Genomic DNA, 21,930 nt, shown 5'->3' with positions numbered 1-21,930 from the left:
CAGATTCATATTATATGCCCCCCAGCAGTGCTGCCAGATACACATTATATGCCCCACAGTGCTGCCAGATACACATTCTATGCCCCCAGCAGTGCCAGATACACATTCTATGCCCCCAGCAGTGCTGCCAGATACACATTATATGCCCCCAGCATTGCCAGATACACATTTTATGCCCCCAGCAGGGCCATGTCAGATAAACATTATATGCCTCCAGCAGTGCTGCCAGATACACATTATATGCCCCCACAGTGCTGCCAGATACACAAATGCCCCAAAAGTACTGCCAGATACACATTATATGCCACCACAGTGCTGCCAGATACACATAATATGCCCCCAGCAGTGCTGCCAGATACACATTATATGCCCCCACAGCGCTGCCAGATACACAAATGCCCCCACAGTGCTGCCAGATACACTTTATATGCCCCACAGTGCTGCCAGATACACATTATATGCCCCCAGCAGTGCTGCCAGATACACATTAAATGCCCCCAGAGTGCGAGATACACATTATATGCCCCCAGCAGTGCTGCCAGATACACATTATATGCCCCCAGCAGTGCTGCCAGATACACATTATATGCCCCCAGCAGTACGAGATACACATTATATGCCCCCAGCAGTGCTGCCAGATACACATTATATGCCCCCAGCAGTGCTGCCAGATACACATTAAATGCCCCCAGCAGTGCGAGATACACATTATATGCCCCCAGCAGTGCTGCCAGATACACATTATATGCCCCCAGCAGTGCTGCCAGATACACATTATATGCCCCCAGCATTGCCAGATACACATTATATGCCCCCAGCAGTGCTGCCAGATACACATTATATGCCCCCAGCAGTGCTGCCAGATACACATTAAATGCCCCCAGCAGTGCGAGATACACATTATATGCCCCCAGCAGTGCTGCCAGATACACATTATATGCCCCCAGCAGTGCCATGCAAGGTACACATTCTATGCCCCCAGTAGTGCTGCCAGATACACATTATATGCCCCCAGCAGTGCTGCCAGATACACATTATATGCCCCCAGCAGTGCTGCCAGATACACATTATATGCCCCCACAGTGCTGCCAGATACACAAATGCCCCCACAGTGCCAGATAACTGGATCCCAGTGCGGCAGGGATGGGCGGTGCGCAGTGTGCTGAACGCTGAGGTCTGGGAGCTTCACTCCCGACACCTCAGCAACATGGAGTCAGAGAGCTACGGCAGCAGGGACAAGTGTCCCGAGCTGCTATATTACACCCGTCCCGCCCTCAACCCCGGGCTCACTCACCGTGATGTCTGGTCTGCGGCGCACCTCTCCCCCGTCTCCGGCGCCGGTCATCTCAAATATGGCACTGGTCCATGAACCAATTAAAGCTCGCGGCCCGGCAGCCAATCAGGAGCCGCCGCTGCCAGTCCGTGAGCTCTGATTGGTTGACGGCCGGCACCATATTTGAAACGGCCGCCCGCCCTTAAATAGCCAGTGTGGAACGTGCCTGGAGCCGGCCCTGTGTGCAAGACCTGACCATGATGATTATGGAATGATAAAGCTCCCTCACTGTTAATGAAGCCACCGTTTCCTAATTCTCCTCGCCTTGCCTCTCACCTGACCCAGTCCTTTCATTTATTCCTCACATTACTTCTCTGCCAGGGTGAAATGTATCAAAGCTTTGTGGGCGGAATATATTAAAATACATTACCGCCCACCGCAGCGATGCTAATCTCATATGTACTAACATATGCGATTAACATTGCAATGCGATGACAGAGGCCCCCTGCGATACCTGTGGGAAGGCGTGCGGGGGGTCTCCGTCACTTCCCAGGGTTCTCTCTGTCACCTCCCAGCCTCGGGTCAGCATTCAGTCCCAGGCTCCTACTCCTCCCTGCAGATGGAAGGACCTCCGGCTGTGTTGCTGGGAAAGAAGGAGTTTGGGTTCCAGGACCACGGACTGCCTGCACACAGGAATGCCGGGGGGGGTTGGCATGAGCGGCGACAGCGGTGGGATGCGGTAAGAAGCCCTTAGGCTTCTATAGGGTATTGCCATAAAAAGAAGATGATACCCTACGCATCGTTAAGCTGGCGGCCGGGGGTTAGTACATTTGAAAATGCGGTAATATCCCAAAAACAGGGATTTTACTGCATTTTTTCTTTAGAAATATAGGAACCAAACAATCCCGTAATTTTACAGGCTGTGTTTGAAAAAGGACAGGAGCGGATTGCTTGGTATTTTATCTCTCTCCAAGCTTTGAACACCCCGTCCTGTAATTTTCAGCTTCCAAATGTTTCTATGCTATGTCCTCTTCTTACTTATGTTGCAACCACAGCTCTTATCCATTCCCTCATCATCTCATACCTCAGCCGCCTCCGCCTATGTGACATTCCTGTCACTTACTGTACAAGTCTCCGATTCAGTCCATCCTAAAGGACGCTACAATATTAGTCTTCCCCTCTCACCGCTCCCAAATCCAACTCAGATTGCTCACCTACAAAGCCCTTGCAGATATCTCAAACCTCAGCTTGCAGTACTATCCTCATGCCATCTTAGATCTCCCTCTGGCCTGTGCCCCGCCTTCTCTCTTATAACCACCAATTACTGGCACCTACCAGTCTTCTCCCGCCAGGGCCTTAACTACGTGTGTGCCAAGTGGGCTTGGCACACAGCGCAGTTGCCATGAGGGCGCACGGCCAGCGGCATGTAATGAGTCAAATTGACTCATTACATGCCTCTGAAGTCTGCGCCGTGCGCCGCCGCCGCGCTGTGGAGGAGAGCTACAGCGCCGGGCAGGTGAGAAAGAGTAGGAAGGAGGGGGACTGGAGCCGCAGCAGCGCTATTTCATTGGTAGTAAGCGCCGCTGCAGCATCCCCCTCTCCTTCCGTATTGGCTGCCCGGCGCTGCTGTGGATGCTGGGATGCGGTTCCTCCATCCCAGCATCCTGATTACTAAAGGTAATAGTTGGTGGCGTGGATAGTAGAGAAACTATCCCGCTGGCCTAGCTCCTCCCCCTTGTGTTGTGACTCCTCCCCCAGACGGAAAAGGTCCCTTAGCCCACTTGATTCTAGCATCTACCCTGCCCGCACCGAGGGAGCTGCACGAGGAGCCTGTCAGTGGGGAGATGGTAAGTATGTCTCTCTCTCTCTCTCTCTCTCTCTCTCTCTCTCTCAGGGGGACACCGTCTGCCATAAAGTGTAAAAAGGGGGCCTGGCTGCCGCAATGTGTAAAAAGGGGGACTGGCTGCCGCAATGTGTAAAAAGGGGGCCTGGCTGCCGCAATGTGTAAAAAGGGGGCCTGGCTGCCGCAATGTGTAAAAAGGGGGACTGGCTGCCGCAATGTGTAAAAAGGGGGCCTGGCTGCCGCAATGTGTAAAAAGGGGGCCTGGCTGCCTCAATGTGTAAAAAGGGGGCCTGGCTGCCACAATGTGTAAAAAGGGGGACTGGCTGCCGCAATGTGTAAAAATGGGGACTGGCTGCCGCAATGTGTATAAAGGGGGACTGGCTGCCGCAATGTGTAAAAATGGGGACTGGCTGCCGCAATGTGTAAAAAGGGGGACTGGCTGCCGCAATGTGTAAAAAGGGGGACTGGCTGCCGTAATGTGTAAAAAGGGGGACTGGCTGCCGCAATGTGTATAAAGGGGGACACCGTCTGCCGTAATGTGTTAAAAGGGAGACTGTCTGCTGTAATGTGTAAAAAGGGGGACGCTGTCTGCTGTAATGTATAAAAGGGGCTCTACCTGGTGTAGTGGCGCTACTGTGCAGCGTAATTTGAATAATGTAGACTACTGTGCACCGTAGTATGAATTGCTATTATTTTGTGGCCACGCCCCTTCCCCATGAAGCCACGCCCCTATATATTTTTCGTGCGCCTATGGCGCGCACTGCCCCTACGGCGCGCACTGCCCCTATCTTACATGGGGGGGGGGGGGCGCCAATGTCATTTCTTGCACACAGCGCTAAAATGCCTAGTTACGGCACTGTCTCCCGCTACCCATCGATGGAATCCCTACTATGCGCAATCAGACTGTAGTAGTAATAAGAATGACCCTGTTACACATTTACTTAAGTTTTTTGTGTTATTTATTAGTTTACATTTAATTTACAATATTTTAGTGGCATTAAAGTTGTATTACTAAAGCTGTAAGTGTACCTTATATTAACATGAGCACTAACTGCTATTTGTAGGCGGCTTCACGGTAAAAACACAAAGGCTGCGATTTATAAACTCGACCGAGAAATACTTCTTCCCATTTCCTCACTGCGCCATGTTGGAAGACATTGACGGCTCCCTGACTGGATCGGTAGGGAGCCACCTACTGCCTTCCCTGGATATTCTCCCCGACGCCTGCCGGAAAGTGGCCGATGTCAGTGTCTGTGACGCGCATATAAAGTTTCACCGCATGTCCATCGGCCTGTAAGTAGTGACAGAACGCCAGCACCACATAAATAGGATGGCTGAGTTTTACGACCCTGCATAAAGTTTGCCAGTGCTTCAAAGCTCCGGTTTTAAAAGCCAATGAAACAGAAACACTGCAACAGGACTTCCCGACTAAATTATCTCAGCCACCTCACAGAGGTCTGCTCGTAAAAGTCACCTTACCTCCCAGTAAATGTTCCTGGGCCTGAGAGACCGAGATTATACCATGCCGGTTATTTTCCCTGCATAGTAAAAGAGAAGCATCTGCGCTTATATAATCCATGCATGTGACCAATATATACTGTATATACGCACACAAACATTCCATCATGCACAACTCAGGGCCGATAGAAAAATATACAAATATGAAATGCATTTCAGCATACAGATGTGTCCGCTTACAACTGTGCTCCATGCGCTACAAGTCACGTTCAGAGGCGTAACTAGGGATTTCGGAGCCCAGGGAAAGATGAAGAGTGGCGCCCCCCTCCCCCTCCCCTCAAAAAAAAAGTATGAACTCAAGTATGTGGCGCGCATAGAAAAAATGAATGTGGCCACGTGCCAGAAGGGGCGTGGTCGCATACCGGAAGGGGTGTGGCCACTGAAAATAGGGCGTGACAACATGACTATCACCTACCCCTTATGTCATCTCTCAGCACACCTTCATTCAATTTTTGCACATTACAGCAGTAGAGCCCCTATTTACACAGTACACACGTTGTCAGATACACATTACCCTACAGTGCCAGATACATATTTCCCCCACAGTGCCAGATTCATATTACCCCACAGTGCCAGATACACATTGCCCCACAGAGATACACATTGCCTCACAGTGCCAGATACACATTGCCCCACAGTGCCACTGCCAGATACACATTGCCCCACAGTGCCACTGCCAGATACACATTGCCCCACAGAGATACACATTGCCCCACAGTGCCAGTGCCAGATACACATTGCCCCACAGAGATACACATTGCCCCACAGTGCCACTGCCAGATACACATTGCCCCACAGAGATACACATTGCCCCACAGTGCCAGTGCCAGATACACATTGCCCCACAGAGATACACATTGCCCCACAGTGCCAGTGCCAGATACACATTGTGACCCCCCTCTCCCCGCTCCCTGCTCACCGCTGGCTGCTGCTACAGTATGTGATAATGTGAGGGGAGGAGAGCACAGCACCTCTCCTGCCCGGCCTCAACGCACCATGAAGTCCGTTCTCCGTCTCCTGACTGCGGGTATCTTCTTGGCGCCGGTTCATTAGCCAATCAGAGCTCGCGGACCGGCAGTCAATCAGAAGCTGGTCCGCGAGCTCTGATTGGCTACCAAACCAAGGAGACTCTCCCCGCTGCCGCCAGAGAGTGGAGACCGTCACCTGGCAGACACTGAGCACATTGAGGGGTAGGAGAGGTGCTGCGCTCTCCTCCCCTCACATCATCACATAGCAGCGGGATGGGGGATGGCCTGGGAGCAGAGGAACAGTAGCGAGGGCGAGTGGACATGATGCCCTTGCCGCCGCCGGCACTCCTCTCTGCTGGGCCTGCCAAGGCGTCCAGGGCATGTGCCCTGCTCGAACCCATTAGTTACGCCTCTAGTCACGTTACACATAATACGTGAGTGCCGTGTGTCTCAATAGCGCCAAGCATCTTTTTTTTTTACGTTTTTTTCAAGAAAAATGCGTCTTAGACGCAATGTAATGTAATAGGATGTACGAGCAGCATCTGCTGATTAAAATGATATGCAGCATGTCTATATTCTGGGTGTGGTTGTGACTGTATCTGCATACGAAATGCTCTGCTACAGTGTTTTCCTAGAAAACACTGTAACGTTTCATTTTGGATGCAGATACAGTATAGCCGCTATTACACACAGAATATAGGCATGCTGCATATCATTTGAATCAGCAGAAGCTGCTCGTGCATCCTATTGCATTACATTGCGTCTAAGATACATTTTCACGGTAAAAGACGCAAAAAAGATGCTCTGCGCTACTGAGTCCCGCCATGGGATGGCGCAACTAGAAGGGCTGTTTAGCGGGACTGAAGCAAGGATGTAAGAGGACACATCTGTAAATAGATGTATGGCATTGGGCATGAGGGCACCACTGGTTACCAACTAGTCTATATCTGGCAGTGCCGCTCTACTGTATACTACATGTGGGTATTTGCAAACACTGTGATGCACTGTCCTTCTAGTTGGTCCATGTGTATACAAACAAGCCCTTTCCTCCAAAATGTACAATGCACACAATGGAACCGATTTCAGGTCATTTGCAAGTCGCAAGGCGCCAAGGTATTTTGGCATACTGTACATGCGTCAAAGAATGAAATGGGCTTCTGTGCATGCACTGTATCAGGGCCCTCATTCCGAGTAGATCGGTCGCAAGGCGAATTTAGCAGAGTTTCACACGCTAAGCCGCCGCCTACTGGGAGTGTATCTTAGCATCTTAAAATTGCGACCGATGTATTCGCAATATTGCGATCACAAACTACTTAGCAGTTTTAGAGTAGCTCCACACTTACTCTGCCTGTGCGATCAGTTCAGTGCTTGTCGTTCCTGGTTTGACGTCACAAACACACCCAGCGTTCGCCCAACCACTCCCCCGTTTCTCCGGCCACTCCTGCGTTTTTTCCGGAAACGGTAGCGTTTTCAGCCACACGCCCATAAAACGCCGTGTTTCCGCCCAGTAACACCCATTTCCTGTCAATCACATTACGATCGCCGGAGCGAGGAAAAAGCCGTGAGTAAAAATACTATCTTCATAGCAAAGATACTTGGCGCAGTCGCAGTGCGAATATTGCGCATGCGCACTATGCGGAATTTAACTGCGATGCGATGAAAAATACAGAGCGAACGACTCGGAATGAGGGCCCAGGTATCCACACATGGGGCCTAATTCATGTTTGCAAGTAAAGCAGAAAAGCACACTAATGGGCAACACCATGCTGTACTGCAGGTGGGGCACATGTAACATGTGCAGAGAGAGTTAGATTTGGGTGGGGTGTGTTCAAACTGAAATCTAAATTGCAGTGAAAAAATAAAGCTGTCTAACATGTGTGGGCTCATGCAAAAGCAACCAGTATTTACCCTGCACAGAAAAAAATAAAAGCCACCCAAATCTAACTCTCTCTGCACATATTACATCTGCCCCACCTGCAGTGCAGTATGGTTTTGCGCATTTGTGTGCTTTTTTGCTTTATTTACAAACATGAATTAGGCCCACAGATGGAGATCGCTGGCACGGATTGATCCGGATGTCATCTAACCGCATAGGGGCACATGCAGGATCTCTGGAGGGTTTCCAAATGTTTGATTCGTGAGCCTATGAAAGATGCATAATTATCATGTAACAAGCTGTAGTTTGCCCCAAAGTGCAGTTTCTGTAATACAGGACATCAGACCTATAGATGTAGCCACGCTCATTCATCCTGCAGCTCGGGGAGATTGATCAAAGCGTGGAGAGAGATAAAGCATCAGCCAATCAGCTCCTAGCTGTCATGTTACAGGTTGTGTTTGAACAATGACAGAAGTTGATTGGTTGGTACTTTGTCTCTCTCCATTTTATCACTCTCCAAGACTTGATCAATCTCCCCCTTATTGCAGAAGGTCATGCACAATGTATGGCCAGACCACTGTGGCTGCTGTCAGTGTGTGACTGTCCCTCTTTCTGTTTATTGGTACTAGGGGAAGAGCTCCCAGGGACCCTTACAGTGTGACGGTCATTAACACCATGAATCAGACGACCACTGTGAACTACGTTCCAGACACTCTGTCCAACCTGTTCGGCTGGCAGGCCCTGCTGCTGGATAAAGAGACGTACACCGTTCTATTCCATTCTCCGGACATGGACGGCGATCTACGTGTAAGTACATTACCATAGTACCAATCAGTAATACCATTCTGGGTGCTGGTTGTGCAGTGCGCAGTCCCCGCCACACAATGGTCTGTGTACACAGTGCACCCTGCACCAATATAGATGACGCCAGTGTGCACAGAGCACGTCCAGATTTGTAACCTCCATCACTGCGAGTTTGCTAAAGTGCCCTGAAGGTCTATGGGGTGAGATGACAGTGTTTGCAGAAGAGAGGTCTCATGCGTAGCACGGATTAGGCATCCGCCACTTAGTATTGCGCAGGTGTGCAGAAACAACATTTACTTTTTAAGAGCAACGTTATAAAAAGAAACATGGCCCAATGTATTAAGCCTTAGAAAGTGATAAAGTGGAGACGAATAAAGGGGGGTATTCAATTGTTTGAAAAGTCGGTTGGGTGTCCTGTCTATGAGATAGGAAAAAACAGACACCCAACTGACTTTTCAAACAATTGAATAACCCCAAAAGAGTGATAAACGATGGTATTCAGATATTAGGTCGACAGTCAATGGGTTGAACACTATAGGATGACATTGACATGGTCAACATGTTACAATGGTCTACGTGGGGCAGGTCGACACGTGAAAGGTCGACATGACTTTTTTTTAAAAAATGTGATTTTTTTTTTACTTTTTCTTTACATTACTATATGCGTGTACTACAATTGGGAATAGTAACCTGCGAAGCGAGCAATGCAAGGGGAAGCGGTGCACTAATTGGGGTTCCCGATCATGTTACGCCAAAAAGACACCCAAAAAGTTTAAAAATGTCATGTTTACCTTTTTATGTGTTGACCTTTCCCATGTTGACCATGTCAATGTTGACCAATAGCGGTCGACCTAATCCGTGTCCACCCATTGATCCATAACCTATAAATGACCAGCCAATAGCTTCCTAACTGCTATGTAACAGACTGTGAGGCAGATGTATTAAGCCTGGGGAAGTGATAAAGCAGTGATAAGTGGAAGGTGATAACACACCAGCCAATCAGCTCCTAACTGTCATTTTTCAAACCTGTAATGATTGGCTGCTGCATATCACCTTCCACTTATCACTGCTTTTATCACTTCTCCAGGCTTAATACATCTGCCCCTGTGTGTGAAAAATGACAGTTAGGAGCTGATTGTCTGGTACTTTATCTCTCTTTATCCGTCTCCTCTTTATCACTTTTTAAGGCTTAATACATTTGGGCCTATAGTGAGCTGTAGAAGATGCTCAGGGTTGGCTCCACAATTAGGCAACCGCTGAGGAGGACGCCATTGGTTCGGAGGAGCCAAACACTGAATGAGTGACTGAAAGAATATATAATATCACTCATCTAATGCTTTATAAAGCCCCCCTAGGGTGCGCCAAAGCAGACTGACAGCTCCTTCCATGCAAATCTGTTGGCTGGGGCTCCTCCATGTCAGTGATGTAGTTATGCTGGGAGCTTAGTACTTGGCTATGACATCACACCCAAGCGCCACAACCCCAGAACTGTAAAATTGCACCCACATTTTATAGAAACGCCAAGGGAGGTACAAAATTGCTGCCTGTTCTGACAAACAGTGCCATTGGGAGGTGTGCCTGATTCTATGTGCAATGTTCCAGTTATTAAAATGATTGGATGACTTCAGAGCACTGGTCCCTGTAATGTCCGCAGCTAATGGCCAGTTAGCATAGGGATCAGTGATCCATACACATGATATAGGGCTTTGCACACTGTTGGTGCCTGGCTGAGCCTTTCTGCATCTCATGTTAGACTGGACCTTGGTGGATGTCCTGATGAAGGGGGTAATTCCAAGTTGATCGCAGCAGGAAATTTTTTAGCAGTTGGGCAAAACCATGTGCACTGCAGGGGGGGCAGATATAACATGTGCAGAGAGAGTTAGATTTGGGTGGGGTGAGTTCAATCTGCAATCTAAATTGCAGTGTAAAAATAAAGCAGCCAGTATTTACCCTGCACAGAAACAAAATAACCCACCCAAATCTAACTCTCTCTGCACATGTTATATCTGCCCCCCCCCTGCAGTGCACATGGTTTTGCCCAACTGCTAAAAAATTTCCTGCTGCGATCAACTTGGAATTACCCCCGAAGTTCCCAAAGGAGGGGCGGGGTCTTCACTTTGAAATACTTTATCTCAGAAAGTCAATAAGAATTTTCACTGTTATTGTATAGAAAACCTTTTAGCACCCACACTTTGATTGGTTTTTTTTGCACACACATACAGTGCACACACACACACACATAGCGCACACACACGTGGTCATTCCAAGTTTATCGCTCGCTAGCAGTTTTTAGCAGCCGTGCAAACGCTATGCCGCCTCCCACTGGGAGTGTATCTTAGCTTAGCAGAAGTGTGAACGAAAGGATCGCAGAGCGGCAACAAAGTTTTTTTGTGCAGTTTCAGAGTAGCTCAAAACCTACTCAGCGCTTGCGATCACTTCAGACTGTTCAGTTCCTGTTTTGACGTCACACAGCCGCCCTGCGTTCGCCCAGCCACGCCTGCGTTTTTTCAGACACGCCTGCAAATTTTCGAACACTCTCTAAAAACGGTCAGTTGACACCCAGAAACGCCCACTTTATGTCAATCACTCTGCGGCAGCCAGTGCAACTGAAAAGCATCGCTAGACCCTGTGTGAAACTACATCCTTCGCTGTAATAGTACATCGCGCGTGCGCATTGCGCCGCATACGCATGCACAGAAGTGCCGTATTTTTGCCTCATCGCTGCACGGCGAACTAATGCAGCTAGCGATCAACTCGGAATGACCCCCCATAGCACACACACATAGCACACACACACAGCACACACACAGAGCGCACACACAGAGCACACACACACACACACACACACACACACACACACAGAGCACACACACACATAGCACACACACACACACACACACAGCACACACACACACACACACACACACAGAGCACACACACACACACACACACACACACACACACACACACACACACACACATATGGAAAAAGACTTGGCTACATATGAACATGTAGGGCAGATGTTCTCTGTACAGTATGTGTATGAGATAACAGGAATGTCACCACACCCCCCGCCAATGTCAGTGGTGACAGCTGTCAGCCACACTGCTTGATGAAGCCACGATGACTATATTGAAGCTAACACACAGTGTCAGCGGTGAACATGGGACTGGGGGGAACACGGATAATGTCTTACAGCCAATTCTGTGTGTGACATGACTGCTGACTTCAGACACATAATAAAGACTTCTAGAGTTGTCTACTTGGCTGGATACTGGGGCACGTGCACATCCCCCATACAGTATATATAGGGAATCCACCGTCACACAGGAACTGCTGCACATTACTCACATTCACAGGTGATTTCATGGCATCGGTTACAAGCAATGGGCGGGATATGGTCATTAGGTCGACGTGGAAAAAGGTTGACGTGTTTTTCACTTTTTTTTCTCCATTTTTTTAACTTTTTCACACTTTACGATCCATGTGGACTACGATTGGGAATAGTAACCTGTGTCAAGCGCAGCGGCAGCGGAGCGAGGCACCTTGCCCGAAGTTCGCTCACCATGCGAGGGGACACGGTGCACTAATTGGGGTTCTCCGTCACTTTACGAAGAAAACTACACCAAAAAAACTAAAAAAAACTCATGTCGACCTAATAACCACGTCGGCCTAGTGACCATGTCGTCCTAATGCATGTCGACCAATAGTGGTCGACCTAATGACTGTCATCCTAAGTGGGTCGACCTAATGACTGGGAGGTAGAACGGTTTACAGAGGACTGCAGTATGCGGGAAGGGAGTCTGCGCAAATGTAAATGATACATAGAAGCAAATAACCAGAGGCGGGGCTGCAACACAGTCCAAAATTCAAATAGGGGAGCCACACCAACTGCCTCCAACTGCCACTCCAACCGCTGCCACACATCACCGGCTGGACCTGCTGGCAGTTGGTGTGACTCCTCCTATTTGAATTTTGGACCCCACCTCTAGAGCCGCCACTGGGTATAACCGTAATGTTACTAATGCTTACATGGAGCATGAAGAATCTTCACCCCAACGTGACAGACAGATAAATTCCCTGGATCATCCACCTGCCCCTAACTACCGCTGCTAGTTATAGATATAGATTCCATGCATGGCTGGGTCCCCTACATACCTCCATGCACTCCATGGCACTGGAAGGGTTAATGTACAGCACTGTAGACGTGAATGAAGAACCTATAAAAGTTTTTCAAAATTGTATCTTAAGAAAAGTTTGGAAAGAATGGTGTGGCGGCCATTTTCCCACCAATCTGTGCATTTGCAGTACAGGTTTGTCTTCAGGAACATGGCGACACCATGTTTTCAGAGACCTCCCCACATTCACAGAGTCTACAGCACCACAGAGAGGAGGGGGACCACACAGAGGGGTCTATTCATGAAGCAGTGAAAAGTGTGGAGAAGTGAGCCAGTGGAGAAGTTGCCTACCAATCAGCATTGACGTAACATTTATAATTTGCATACTATACAATTGTAAGGAGCAACTGATTGGTTGCCATGGGCAACTTCTCCACAGACTCACTCCTCCACACTTTTCACTGCTTCATGAATAGTCCCCAGAGTCTGACCACCGCCCCCCTGCTCATTTAAAACGCTCCTGTGTGTTTATAGTATGTGAAACGCTAGATCAGGCTTGTCCAACCTGCGGCCCGCGGGCCGCATGCGGCCCAGGTCGGCTAGTAATGCGGCCCAGTGCAATTTTTAATTTTTTAAGAAATTCTAAAGTTTCAAGTTACACTGCTGGCGCTTGCGGCCGGGGCACATCACAACGGTGACGCCAGCGCGCTTCACCCGCCCCATCCATTTATTTTTTTATGCAGAGTACGGACACCACATGTGAAGCTGAGCCGGCCCCAGCAGGCTGTCAGCACATCCTGATTGGATTGCTGCCGCTGGGACCAGCACCAGCTCACGCCCTCTCCGCTGTCAGTCACAGTGTAGCCCTCCCCCGCTGCATAGCGGCACACGTGACTGAGCAGCATGAGAGTAGAGGAGCCCAGCGGAGAAATTGGTTCTACAAGAACCCGTAAGTGAGCCGGGGGGGGGGGGGGGGGGGGGTGTCTGAAGTCCGTGGCCGCGCCGCTGTACAGTGTCCGGGGGGGGGAATCGGGATCTGAAGTCCGTGGCCACGGCCCGCGCCGCTGTACAGTGTCCGGGGGGGGGAATCGGGATCTGAAGTCCGTGGCCACGGCCCGCGCCGCTGTACAGTGTCCCGGGGGGGGGGGGGGGGGGGGGGGAGAGGAGGTCTGAACCGCTGTACAGTGTCGGGGGAAGGGAGGTTCTGGTCTGAAGTCCAGTGCCACGCCGCAATACAGTGTCCGGGGGGTTTCTTGGGAGCTGGGATGGACTTGATGTCCAGCGCTGCAGCAGTAAAATGAGGCCGGCAGTGTCTAAACTCCACAGTACAGATTGGTTCGGGGGGAGGGGGTAACGAGGATGAAGTCAGATGCCACTGCAGTACAATGTGTCCGGGAGGGGGGGGGTTTGGGGTCCGCTGTCAGTCACAGTGTAGCCCTCCTCTACTGCATAGTGGCATACGTGACAGCAGCACGGAGCTCAGCCCAGCGGGAGAAATTTGTGGGCCCTTGAAGAAGCACAGTGTGGAGGGGGGGGGGGGGGAGGGAGAGGAGGAGGAGGAGAGGAAGAGGACTACAGTGTGCGTGTGGGGGGGGGTATGCATTGGTGGCTGAGAAACAATGTCAAACATCTCACTAACTTCATTTCCAAGTAAGTTTAATATGTTAACTATGTTTTCTATGTTTTTTTTGGATGATCAGGTTATTTTATTTTATGTGCGGCCCAAACCAAATTTTCATCTTCTAATGTGGCCCAGGGAAGGTGAAAGGTTGGACACCCCTGCGCTAGATGATGATGATTGCATAGGGTCGGTCGGCTGCATAGATTACACAACACTGTATACCGGTGCGCACGCTATGTTTATTTTTTTACATCTGACTTGCCTTTATCTCTTCAACTGTCCCCTTGTCTTACACAGCAGAGGGCGAATCGCATCATCGTAGCTCCGCCCCTCGCTGTACAGTGCCTGTTTTCTCGGCACTGTCTAGCAGGGGCGGGACTACGATGACGTGACTATGGTGCCACGCCCCTGGCCCGCTCACTTTCCCCATCGACCACGCCCCTGGACCTCCCACATTTCCGCTGGACACGCCCCCATTAGCCTACCAAGCTGCAGCGTCCCGGAGGATGGTGCAGCAAGGTAGGCAACTATGCTGGAAACTCTCTCCACATCACTACCGCCACGTTCACTTTCCACACTGCTAGCAGTATTCAAACAGCCACGGCATGCCGTGACCTCTGACAGCCTAGCGCCATAAAGGTTTTTCACTAAGAGCTACAGTACAAATATAATACAGATGAGAAGTATTTGATGTTTGACAACCAATGATAGTTAACCACCAGGGGTGGATAGGTTTACCATCGATGGTGGAGATCCAGTGGTTCTACACCATCGTGGCACATATGGAGTATTTCAGAGTTGATCGCAGCAGCAAATTTGTTAGGTAATGGGCAAAACCATGTGCACTGGAGGTGGGGCAGATATAACATGTGCAGAGAGAGTTAGATTTGGGTGGGTTATTTTGTTTCTGTGCAGGGTAAATACTGTCTGCTTTATTTTTACACTGCAATTTCGATTTCAGTTTGAACACACCCCACCCAAATCTAACTCTCTCTGCACATCTTACATCTGCCCCACCTGCAGTGCACATGGTTTTGCCCAACTGCTAACAAATAGCCTGCTGCAATCAACTCTGAATTAGGCCCATAGTCCAGCAATGGATTTTTGTGGCCTGGATTATCGAGATGCCCGGAGAGAAGAAGCATGTGGGCAGCGACGGGGTCGGAGCCATTTTAATTGTGTAATTAGGCCCCACCCCTAGCAGGAAATGCTGCTATTGGCTAACATTTGCATTGGTGGGGGGCTATAATGACGCGATTAGCATAGACTCGCGTCATTAGGCACCGCCCCTCCACAGGGACCGCAGATTCAGTGCATTTATCTCCGCATTCTGCACGCTTTACTAGGAAGTGGGTAGAATGCGGGTGGGTTGGCCAGGGTGCGGGGAATACCCCAAAAATCTGGTGTCTCCCGCAGGAACCAGGAGTGTAGGCAAGTATGCTTTATACCCACCGATGGCCATCCCTAATGAGAAGTGGCACTTTGTAGGTAACTCTATATTCGAGGAACAGACATTGTGGGGTAGGTGCAATTAGCACTGAGTGTCATTGGCTACTCAGGCACCGAGCTCAGGCAAGATTTTTTTATTTAATTTCTTAGCATATTTCTTTGGGAAATTCCAGGCTTGTATTATGATATAGTAACTGTGGTCAGTTCATCACCCTATTAAAAACTTATAGTGATGTGATCAGGGGTTATAAACAAGGCTGGAACCCCCTTAAGCCTCAAGCTGAAAAAGCGAACAAGCCGCAGTACCAGTCATGGCCAGCAGATGGTGATGCACTGCAGCGCTCCTTTATGCAAGTTGTATGTTTGCTGCACATTGGCCCTCATTCCGAGTTGATCGCTCGCTGCCGATTTTCGCAGCTTAGCGATCAGGCTAAAAATCGTCATTTCACACAAAACTATGCAGTTTTACACAAGGTCGAACAACGTTTTTCCATCGCTCGAGTGATCGTAGTGTGATTGACAGGAAATGGGTGTTTCTGGGCGGCAACTCAGCGTTTTCCGGGAGTGTGCTAAAAAACGCAGGCGTGCCAGCTAAAAACTAGAGATGAGCGGGTTCGGTTTCTCTGAATCCGAACCCGCACGAACTTCATGTTTTTTTTCACGGGTCCGAGCGACTCGGATCTTCCCGCCTTGCTCGGTTAACCCGAGCGCGCCCCGAACGTCATCATGACGCTGTCGGATTCTCGCGAGACTCGGATTCTATATAAGGAGCCGCGCGTCGCCGCCATTTTCACACGTGCATTGAGATTGATAGGGAGAGGACGTGGCTGGCGTCCTCTCCATTTAGATTAGGAGAGAGAGAGAGAGATTGACCTGAGGCTGATACTGTAGAAGAGAGTGCAGAGTTTAGTGACTGACCACAGTGACCACCAGCAGTGCAGTTGTTTTATTTAATATATCCGTTCTCTGCCTGAAAAAAACGGTACACACAGTGACTCAGTCACATACCATATCTGTGTGCACTGCTCAGCCCAGTGTGCTGCATGCCTGCATCATCTATGTATATATTATATATCTGACTGTGCTCAGCTCACACAGCTTATAATTGTGGGGGAGACTGGGGAGCACTGCAGTGCCAGTTATAGGTTATAGCAGGAGCCAGGAGTACATATTATATTAAAATTAAACAGTGCACACTTTTGCTGCAGGAGTGCCACTGCCAGTGTGACTGACCAGTGACCTGACCACACTGACCACCAGTATAGTTAGTAGTATACTATATTGTGATTGCCTGAAAAAGTTAAACACTCGTCGTGTGACTTCACTTGTGTGGTGTTTTTTTTTTTATTCTATAAAAAACTCATTCTGCTGACAGACAGTGTCCAGCAGGTCCGTCATTATATAATATATATACCTGTCCGGCTGCAGTAGTGATATATATATATTTTTTATATCATTATTTATCATCCAGTCGCAGCAGACACAGTACGGTAGTTCACGGCTGTAGCTACCTCTGTGTCGGCACTCGGCAGTCCATCCATAATTGTATACCACCTACCCGTGGTTTTTTTTTTCTTTCTTCTTTATACATACATACTACTACATCTCTTTATCAACCAGTCTATATTAGCAGCAGACACAGTACAGTACGGTAGTTCACGGCTGTGGCTACCTCTGTGTCGGCACTCGGCAGTCCGTCCATAATTGTATACCACCTAACCGTGGTTTTTTTTTCTTTCTTCTTTATACATACATACTACGACATCTCTTTATCAACCAGTCTATATTAGCAGCAGACACAGTACAGTACGGTAGTTCACGGCTGTGGCTACCTCTGTGTCGGCACTCGGCAGTCCGTCCATAATTGTATACCACCTAACCGTGGTTTTTTTTTCTTTCTTCTTCATACATACATACTACGACATCTCTTTATCAACCAGTCTATATTAGCAGCAGACACAGTACAGTACGGTAGTTCACGGCTGTGGCTACCTCTGTGTCGGCACTCGGCAGTCCGTCCATAATTGTATACCACCTAACCGTTGTTGTTTTTTCTTTCTTCTTTATACATACATACTACGACATCTCTTTATCAACCAGTCTATATTAGCAGCAGACACAGTACAGTACGGTAGTTCACGGCTGTGGCTACCTCTGTGTCGGCACTCGGCAGTCCGTCCATAATTGTATACCACCTAACCGTGGTTTTTTTTTCTTTCTTCTTCATACATACATACTACGACATCTCTTTATCAACCAGTCTATATTAGCAGCAGACACAGTACAGTACGGTAGTTCACGGCTGTGGCTACCTCTGTGTCGGCACTCGACAGTCCGTCCATAATTGTATACCACCTACCCGTGGTTTTTTTTTCTTTCTTCTTTATACATACATACTACTACATCTCTTTATCAACCAGTCTATATTAGCAGCAGACACAGTACAGTACGGTAGTTCACGGCTGTGGCTACCTCTGTGTCGGCACTCGGCAGTCCGTCCATAATTGTATACCACCTAACCGTGGTTTTTTTTTCTTTCTTCTTTATACATACATACTACGACATCTCTTTATCAACCAGTCTATATTAGCAGCAGACACAGTACAGTACGGTAGTTCACGGCTGTGGCTACCTCTGTGTCGGCACTCGGCAGTCCGTCCATAATTGTATACCACCTAACCGTGGTTTTTTTTTCTTTCTTCTTCATACATACATACTACGACATCTCTTTATCAACCAGTCTATATTAGCAGCAGACACAGTACAGTACGGTAGTTCACGGCTGTGGCTACCTCTGTGTCGGCACTCGACAGTCCGTCCATAATTGTATACCACCTACCCGTGGTTTTTTTTTCTTTCTTCTTTATACATACATACTACTACATCTCTTTATCAACCAGTCTATATTAGCAGCAGACACAGTACAGTACGGTAGTTCACGGCTGTGGCTACCTCTGTGTCGGCACTCGGCAGTCCGTCCGTAATTGTATACCACCTACCCGTGGTTTTTTTTATTTCTTCTTCATACATACATACTACGACATCTCTTTATCAACCAGTCTATATTAGCAGCAGACACAGTACAGTACGGTAGTTCACGGCTGTGGCTACCTCTGTGTCGGCACTCGGCAGTCCGTCCATAATTGTATACCACCTAACCGTGGTTTTTTTTTCTTTCTTCTTCATACATACATACTACGACATCTCTTTATCAACCAGTCTATATTAGCAGCAGACACAGTACGGTAGTTCACGGCTGTAGCTACCTCTGTGTCGGCACTCGGCAGTCCGTCCATAATTGTATACTAGTATCCATCCATCTCCATTGTTTACCTGAGGTGCCTTTTAGTTGTGCCTATTAAAATATGGAGAACAAAAATGTTGAGGTTCCAAAATTAGGGAAAGATCAAGATCCACTTCCACCTCGTGCTGAAGCTGCTGCCACTAGTCATGGCCGAGACGATGAAATGCCAGCAACGTCGTCTGCCAAGGCCGATGCCCAATGTCATAGTACAGAGCATGTCAAATCCAAAACACCAAATATCAGTAAAAAAAGGACTCCAAAACCTAAAATAAAATTGTCGGAGGAGAAGCGTAAACTTGCCAATATGCCATTTACCACACGGAGTGGCAAGGAACGGCTGAGGCCCTGGCCTATGTTCATGGCTAGTGGTTCAGCTTCACATGAGGATGGAGGCACTCAGCCTCTCGCTAGAAAAATGAAAAGACTCAAGCTGGCAAAAGCAGTAGCACCGCAAAGAACTATGCGTTCTTCGAAATCCCAAATCCACAAGGAGAGTCCAATTGTGTCGGTTGCGATGCCTGACCTTCCCAACACTGGACGTGAAGAGCATGCGCCTTCCACCATTTGCACGCCCCCTGCAAGTGCTGGAAGGAGCACCCGCAGTCCAGTTCCTGATAGTCAGATTGAAGATGTCAGTGTTGAAGTACACCAGGATGAGGAGGATATGGGTGTTGCTGGCGCTGGGGAGGAAATTGACCAGGAGGATTCTGATGGTGAGGTGGTTTGTTTAAGTCAGGCACCCGGGGAGACACCTGTTGTCCGTGGGAGGAATATGGCCGTTGACATGCCTGGTGAAAATACCAAAAAAATCAGCTCTTCGGTGTGGAACTAATTCAACAGAAATGCGGACAACAGGTGTCAAGCCGTGTGTTCCCTTTGTCAAGCTGTAATAAGTAGGGGTAAGGACGTTAACCACCTCGGAACATCCTCCCTTATACGTCACCTGCAGCGCATTCATAATAAGTCAGTGACAAGTTCAAAAACTTTGGGTGACAGCGGAAGCAGTCCACTGACCAGTAAATCCCTTCCTCTTGTAACCAAGCTCACGCAAACCACCCCACCAACTCCCTCAGTGTCAATTTCCTCCTTCCCCAGGAATGCCAATAGTCCTGCAGGCAATGTCACTGGCAATTCTGACGAGTCCTCTCCTGCCTGGGATTCCTCCGATGCATCCTTGCGTGTAACGCCTACTGCTGCTGGCGCTGCTGTTGCTGCTGCTGGGAGTCGATGGTCATCCCAGAGGGGAAGTCGTAAGCCCACTTGTACTACTTCCAGTAAGCAATTGACTGTTCAACAGTCCTTTGCGAGGAAGATGAAATATCACAGCAGTCATCCTGCTGCAAAGCGGATAACTGAGGCCTTGACAACTATGTTGGTGTTAGACGTGCGTCCGGTATCCGCCGTTAGTTCACAGGGAACTAGACAATTTATTGAGGCAGTGTGCCCCCGTTACCAAATACCATCTAGGTTCCACTTCTCTAGGCAGGCGATACCGAGAATGTACACGGACGTCAGAAAAAGACTCACCAGTGTCCTAAAAAATGCAGTTGTACCCAATGTCCACTTAACCACGGACATGTGGACAAGTGGAGCAGGGCAGGGTCAGGACTATATGACTGTGACAGCCCACTGGGTAGATGTATGGACTCCCGCCGCAAGAACAGCAGCGGCGGCACCAGTAGCAGCATCTCGCAAACGCCAACTCTTTCCTAGGCAGGCTACGCTTTGTATCACCGGTTTCCAGAATACGCACACAGCTGAAAACCTCTTACGGCAACTGAGGAAGATCATCGCGGAATGGCTTACCCCAATTGGACTCTCCTGTGGATTTGTGGCATCGGACAACGCCAGCAATATTGTGTGTGCATTAAATATGGGCAAATTCCAGCACGTCCCATGTTTTGCACATACCTTGAATTTGGTGGTGCAGAATTATTTAAAAAACGACAGGGGCGTGCAAGAGATGCTGTCGGTGGCCAGAAAAATTGCGGGACACTTTCGGCGTACAGGCACCACGTACAGAAGACTGGAGCACCACCAAAAACTACTGAACCTGCCCTGCCATCATCTGAAGCAAGAAGTGGTAACGAGGTGGAATTCAACCCTCTATATGCTTCAGAGGTTGGAGGAGCAGCAAAAGGCCATTCAAGCCTATACAATTGAGCACGATATAGGAGGTGGAATGCACCTGTCTCAAGCGCAGTGGAGAATGATTTCAACGTTGTGCAAGGTTCTGATGCCCTTTGAACTTGCCACACGTGAAGTCAGTTCAGACACTGCCAGCCTGAGTCAGGTCATTCCCCTCATCAGGCTTTTGCAGAAGAAGCTGGAGACATTGAAGGAGGAGCTAACACGGAGCGATTCCGCTAGGCATGTGGGACTTGTGGATGGAGCCCTTAATTCGCTTAACAAGGATTCACGGGTGGTCAATCTGTTGAAATCAGAGCACTACATTTTGGCCACCGTGCTCGATCCTAGATTTAAAGCCTACCTTGGATCTCTCTTTCCGGCAGACACAAGTCTGCTGGGGTTGAAAGACCTGCTGGTGAGAAAATTGTCAAGTCAAGCGGAACGCGACCTGTCAACATCTCCTCCTTCACATTCTCCCGCAACTGGGGGTGCGAGGAAAAGGCTCAGAATTCCGAGCCCACCCGCTGGCGGTGATGCAGGGCAGTCTGGAGCGACTGCTGATGCTGACATCTGGTCCGGACTGAAGGACCTGACAACGATTACGGACATGTCGTCTACTGTCACTGCATATGATTCTCTCACCATTGAAAGAATGGTGGAGGATTATATGAGTGACCGCATCCAAGTAGGCACGTCACACAGTCCATACTTATACTGGCAGGAAAAAGAGGCAATTTGGAGGCCATTGCACAAACTGGCTTTATTCTACCTAAGTTGCCCTCCCACAAGTGTGTACTCCGAAAGAGTGTTTAGTGCCGCCGCTCACCTTGTCAGCAATCGGCGTACGAGGTTACATCCAGAAAATGTGGAGAAGATGATGTTCATTAAAATGAATTATAATCAATTCCTCCGCGGAGACATTGACCAGCAGCAATTGCCTCCACAAAGTACACAGGGAGCTGAGATGGTGGATTCCAGTGGGGACGAATTGATAATCTGTGAGGAGGGGGATGTACACGGTGATA

At 48.9% G+C, this 21,930-nt stretch overlaps 1 protein-coding gene across 1 annotated transcript in view; it reads left to right on the top strand.

Annotated features, from left to right (window-relative positions):
• The window catches only part of PKHD1 (PKHD1 ciliary IPT domain containing fibrocystin/polyductin), a 985,750-nt gene that overhangs the window by 545,602 nt on the left and 418,218 nt on the right, over positions 1-21,930 (top strand). The window contains exons 48-49 of the mRNA XM_063919219.1: positions 4,181-4,409; positions 8,108-8,285. Coding sequence (XP_063775289.1) covers positions 4,181-4,409; positions 8,108-8,285 — 407 coding nt within the window. The remainder of the gene's footprint in view (positions 1-4,180; positions 4,410-8,107; positions 8,286-21,930) is intronic.

Source organism: Pseudophryne corroboree, chromosome 4, assembly GCF_028390025.1.
Source record: "Pseudophryne corroboree isolate aPseCor3 chromosome 4, aPseCor3.hap2, whole genome shotgun sequence".
Taxonomy (NCBI): domain Eukaryota; kingdom Metazoa; phylum Chordata; class Amphibia; order Anura; family Myobatrachidae; genus Pseudophryne; species Pseudophryne corroboree.
The sequence above is the reverse complement of the archived record's forward strand: the minus strand, read 5'-3'. Positions and strand labels throughout refer to the sequence as shown.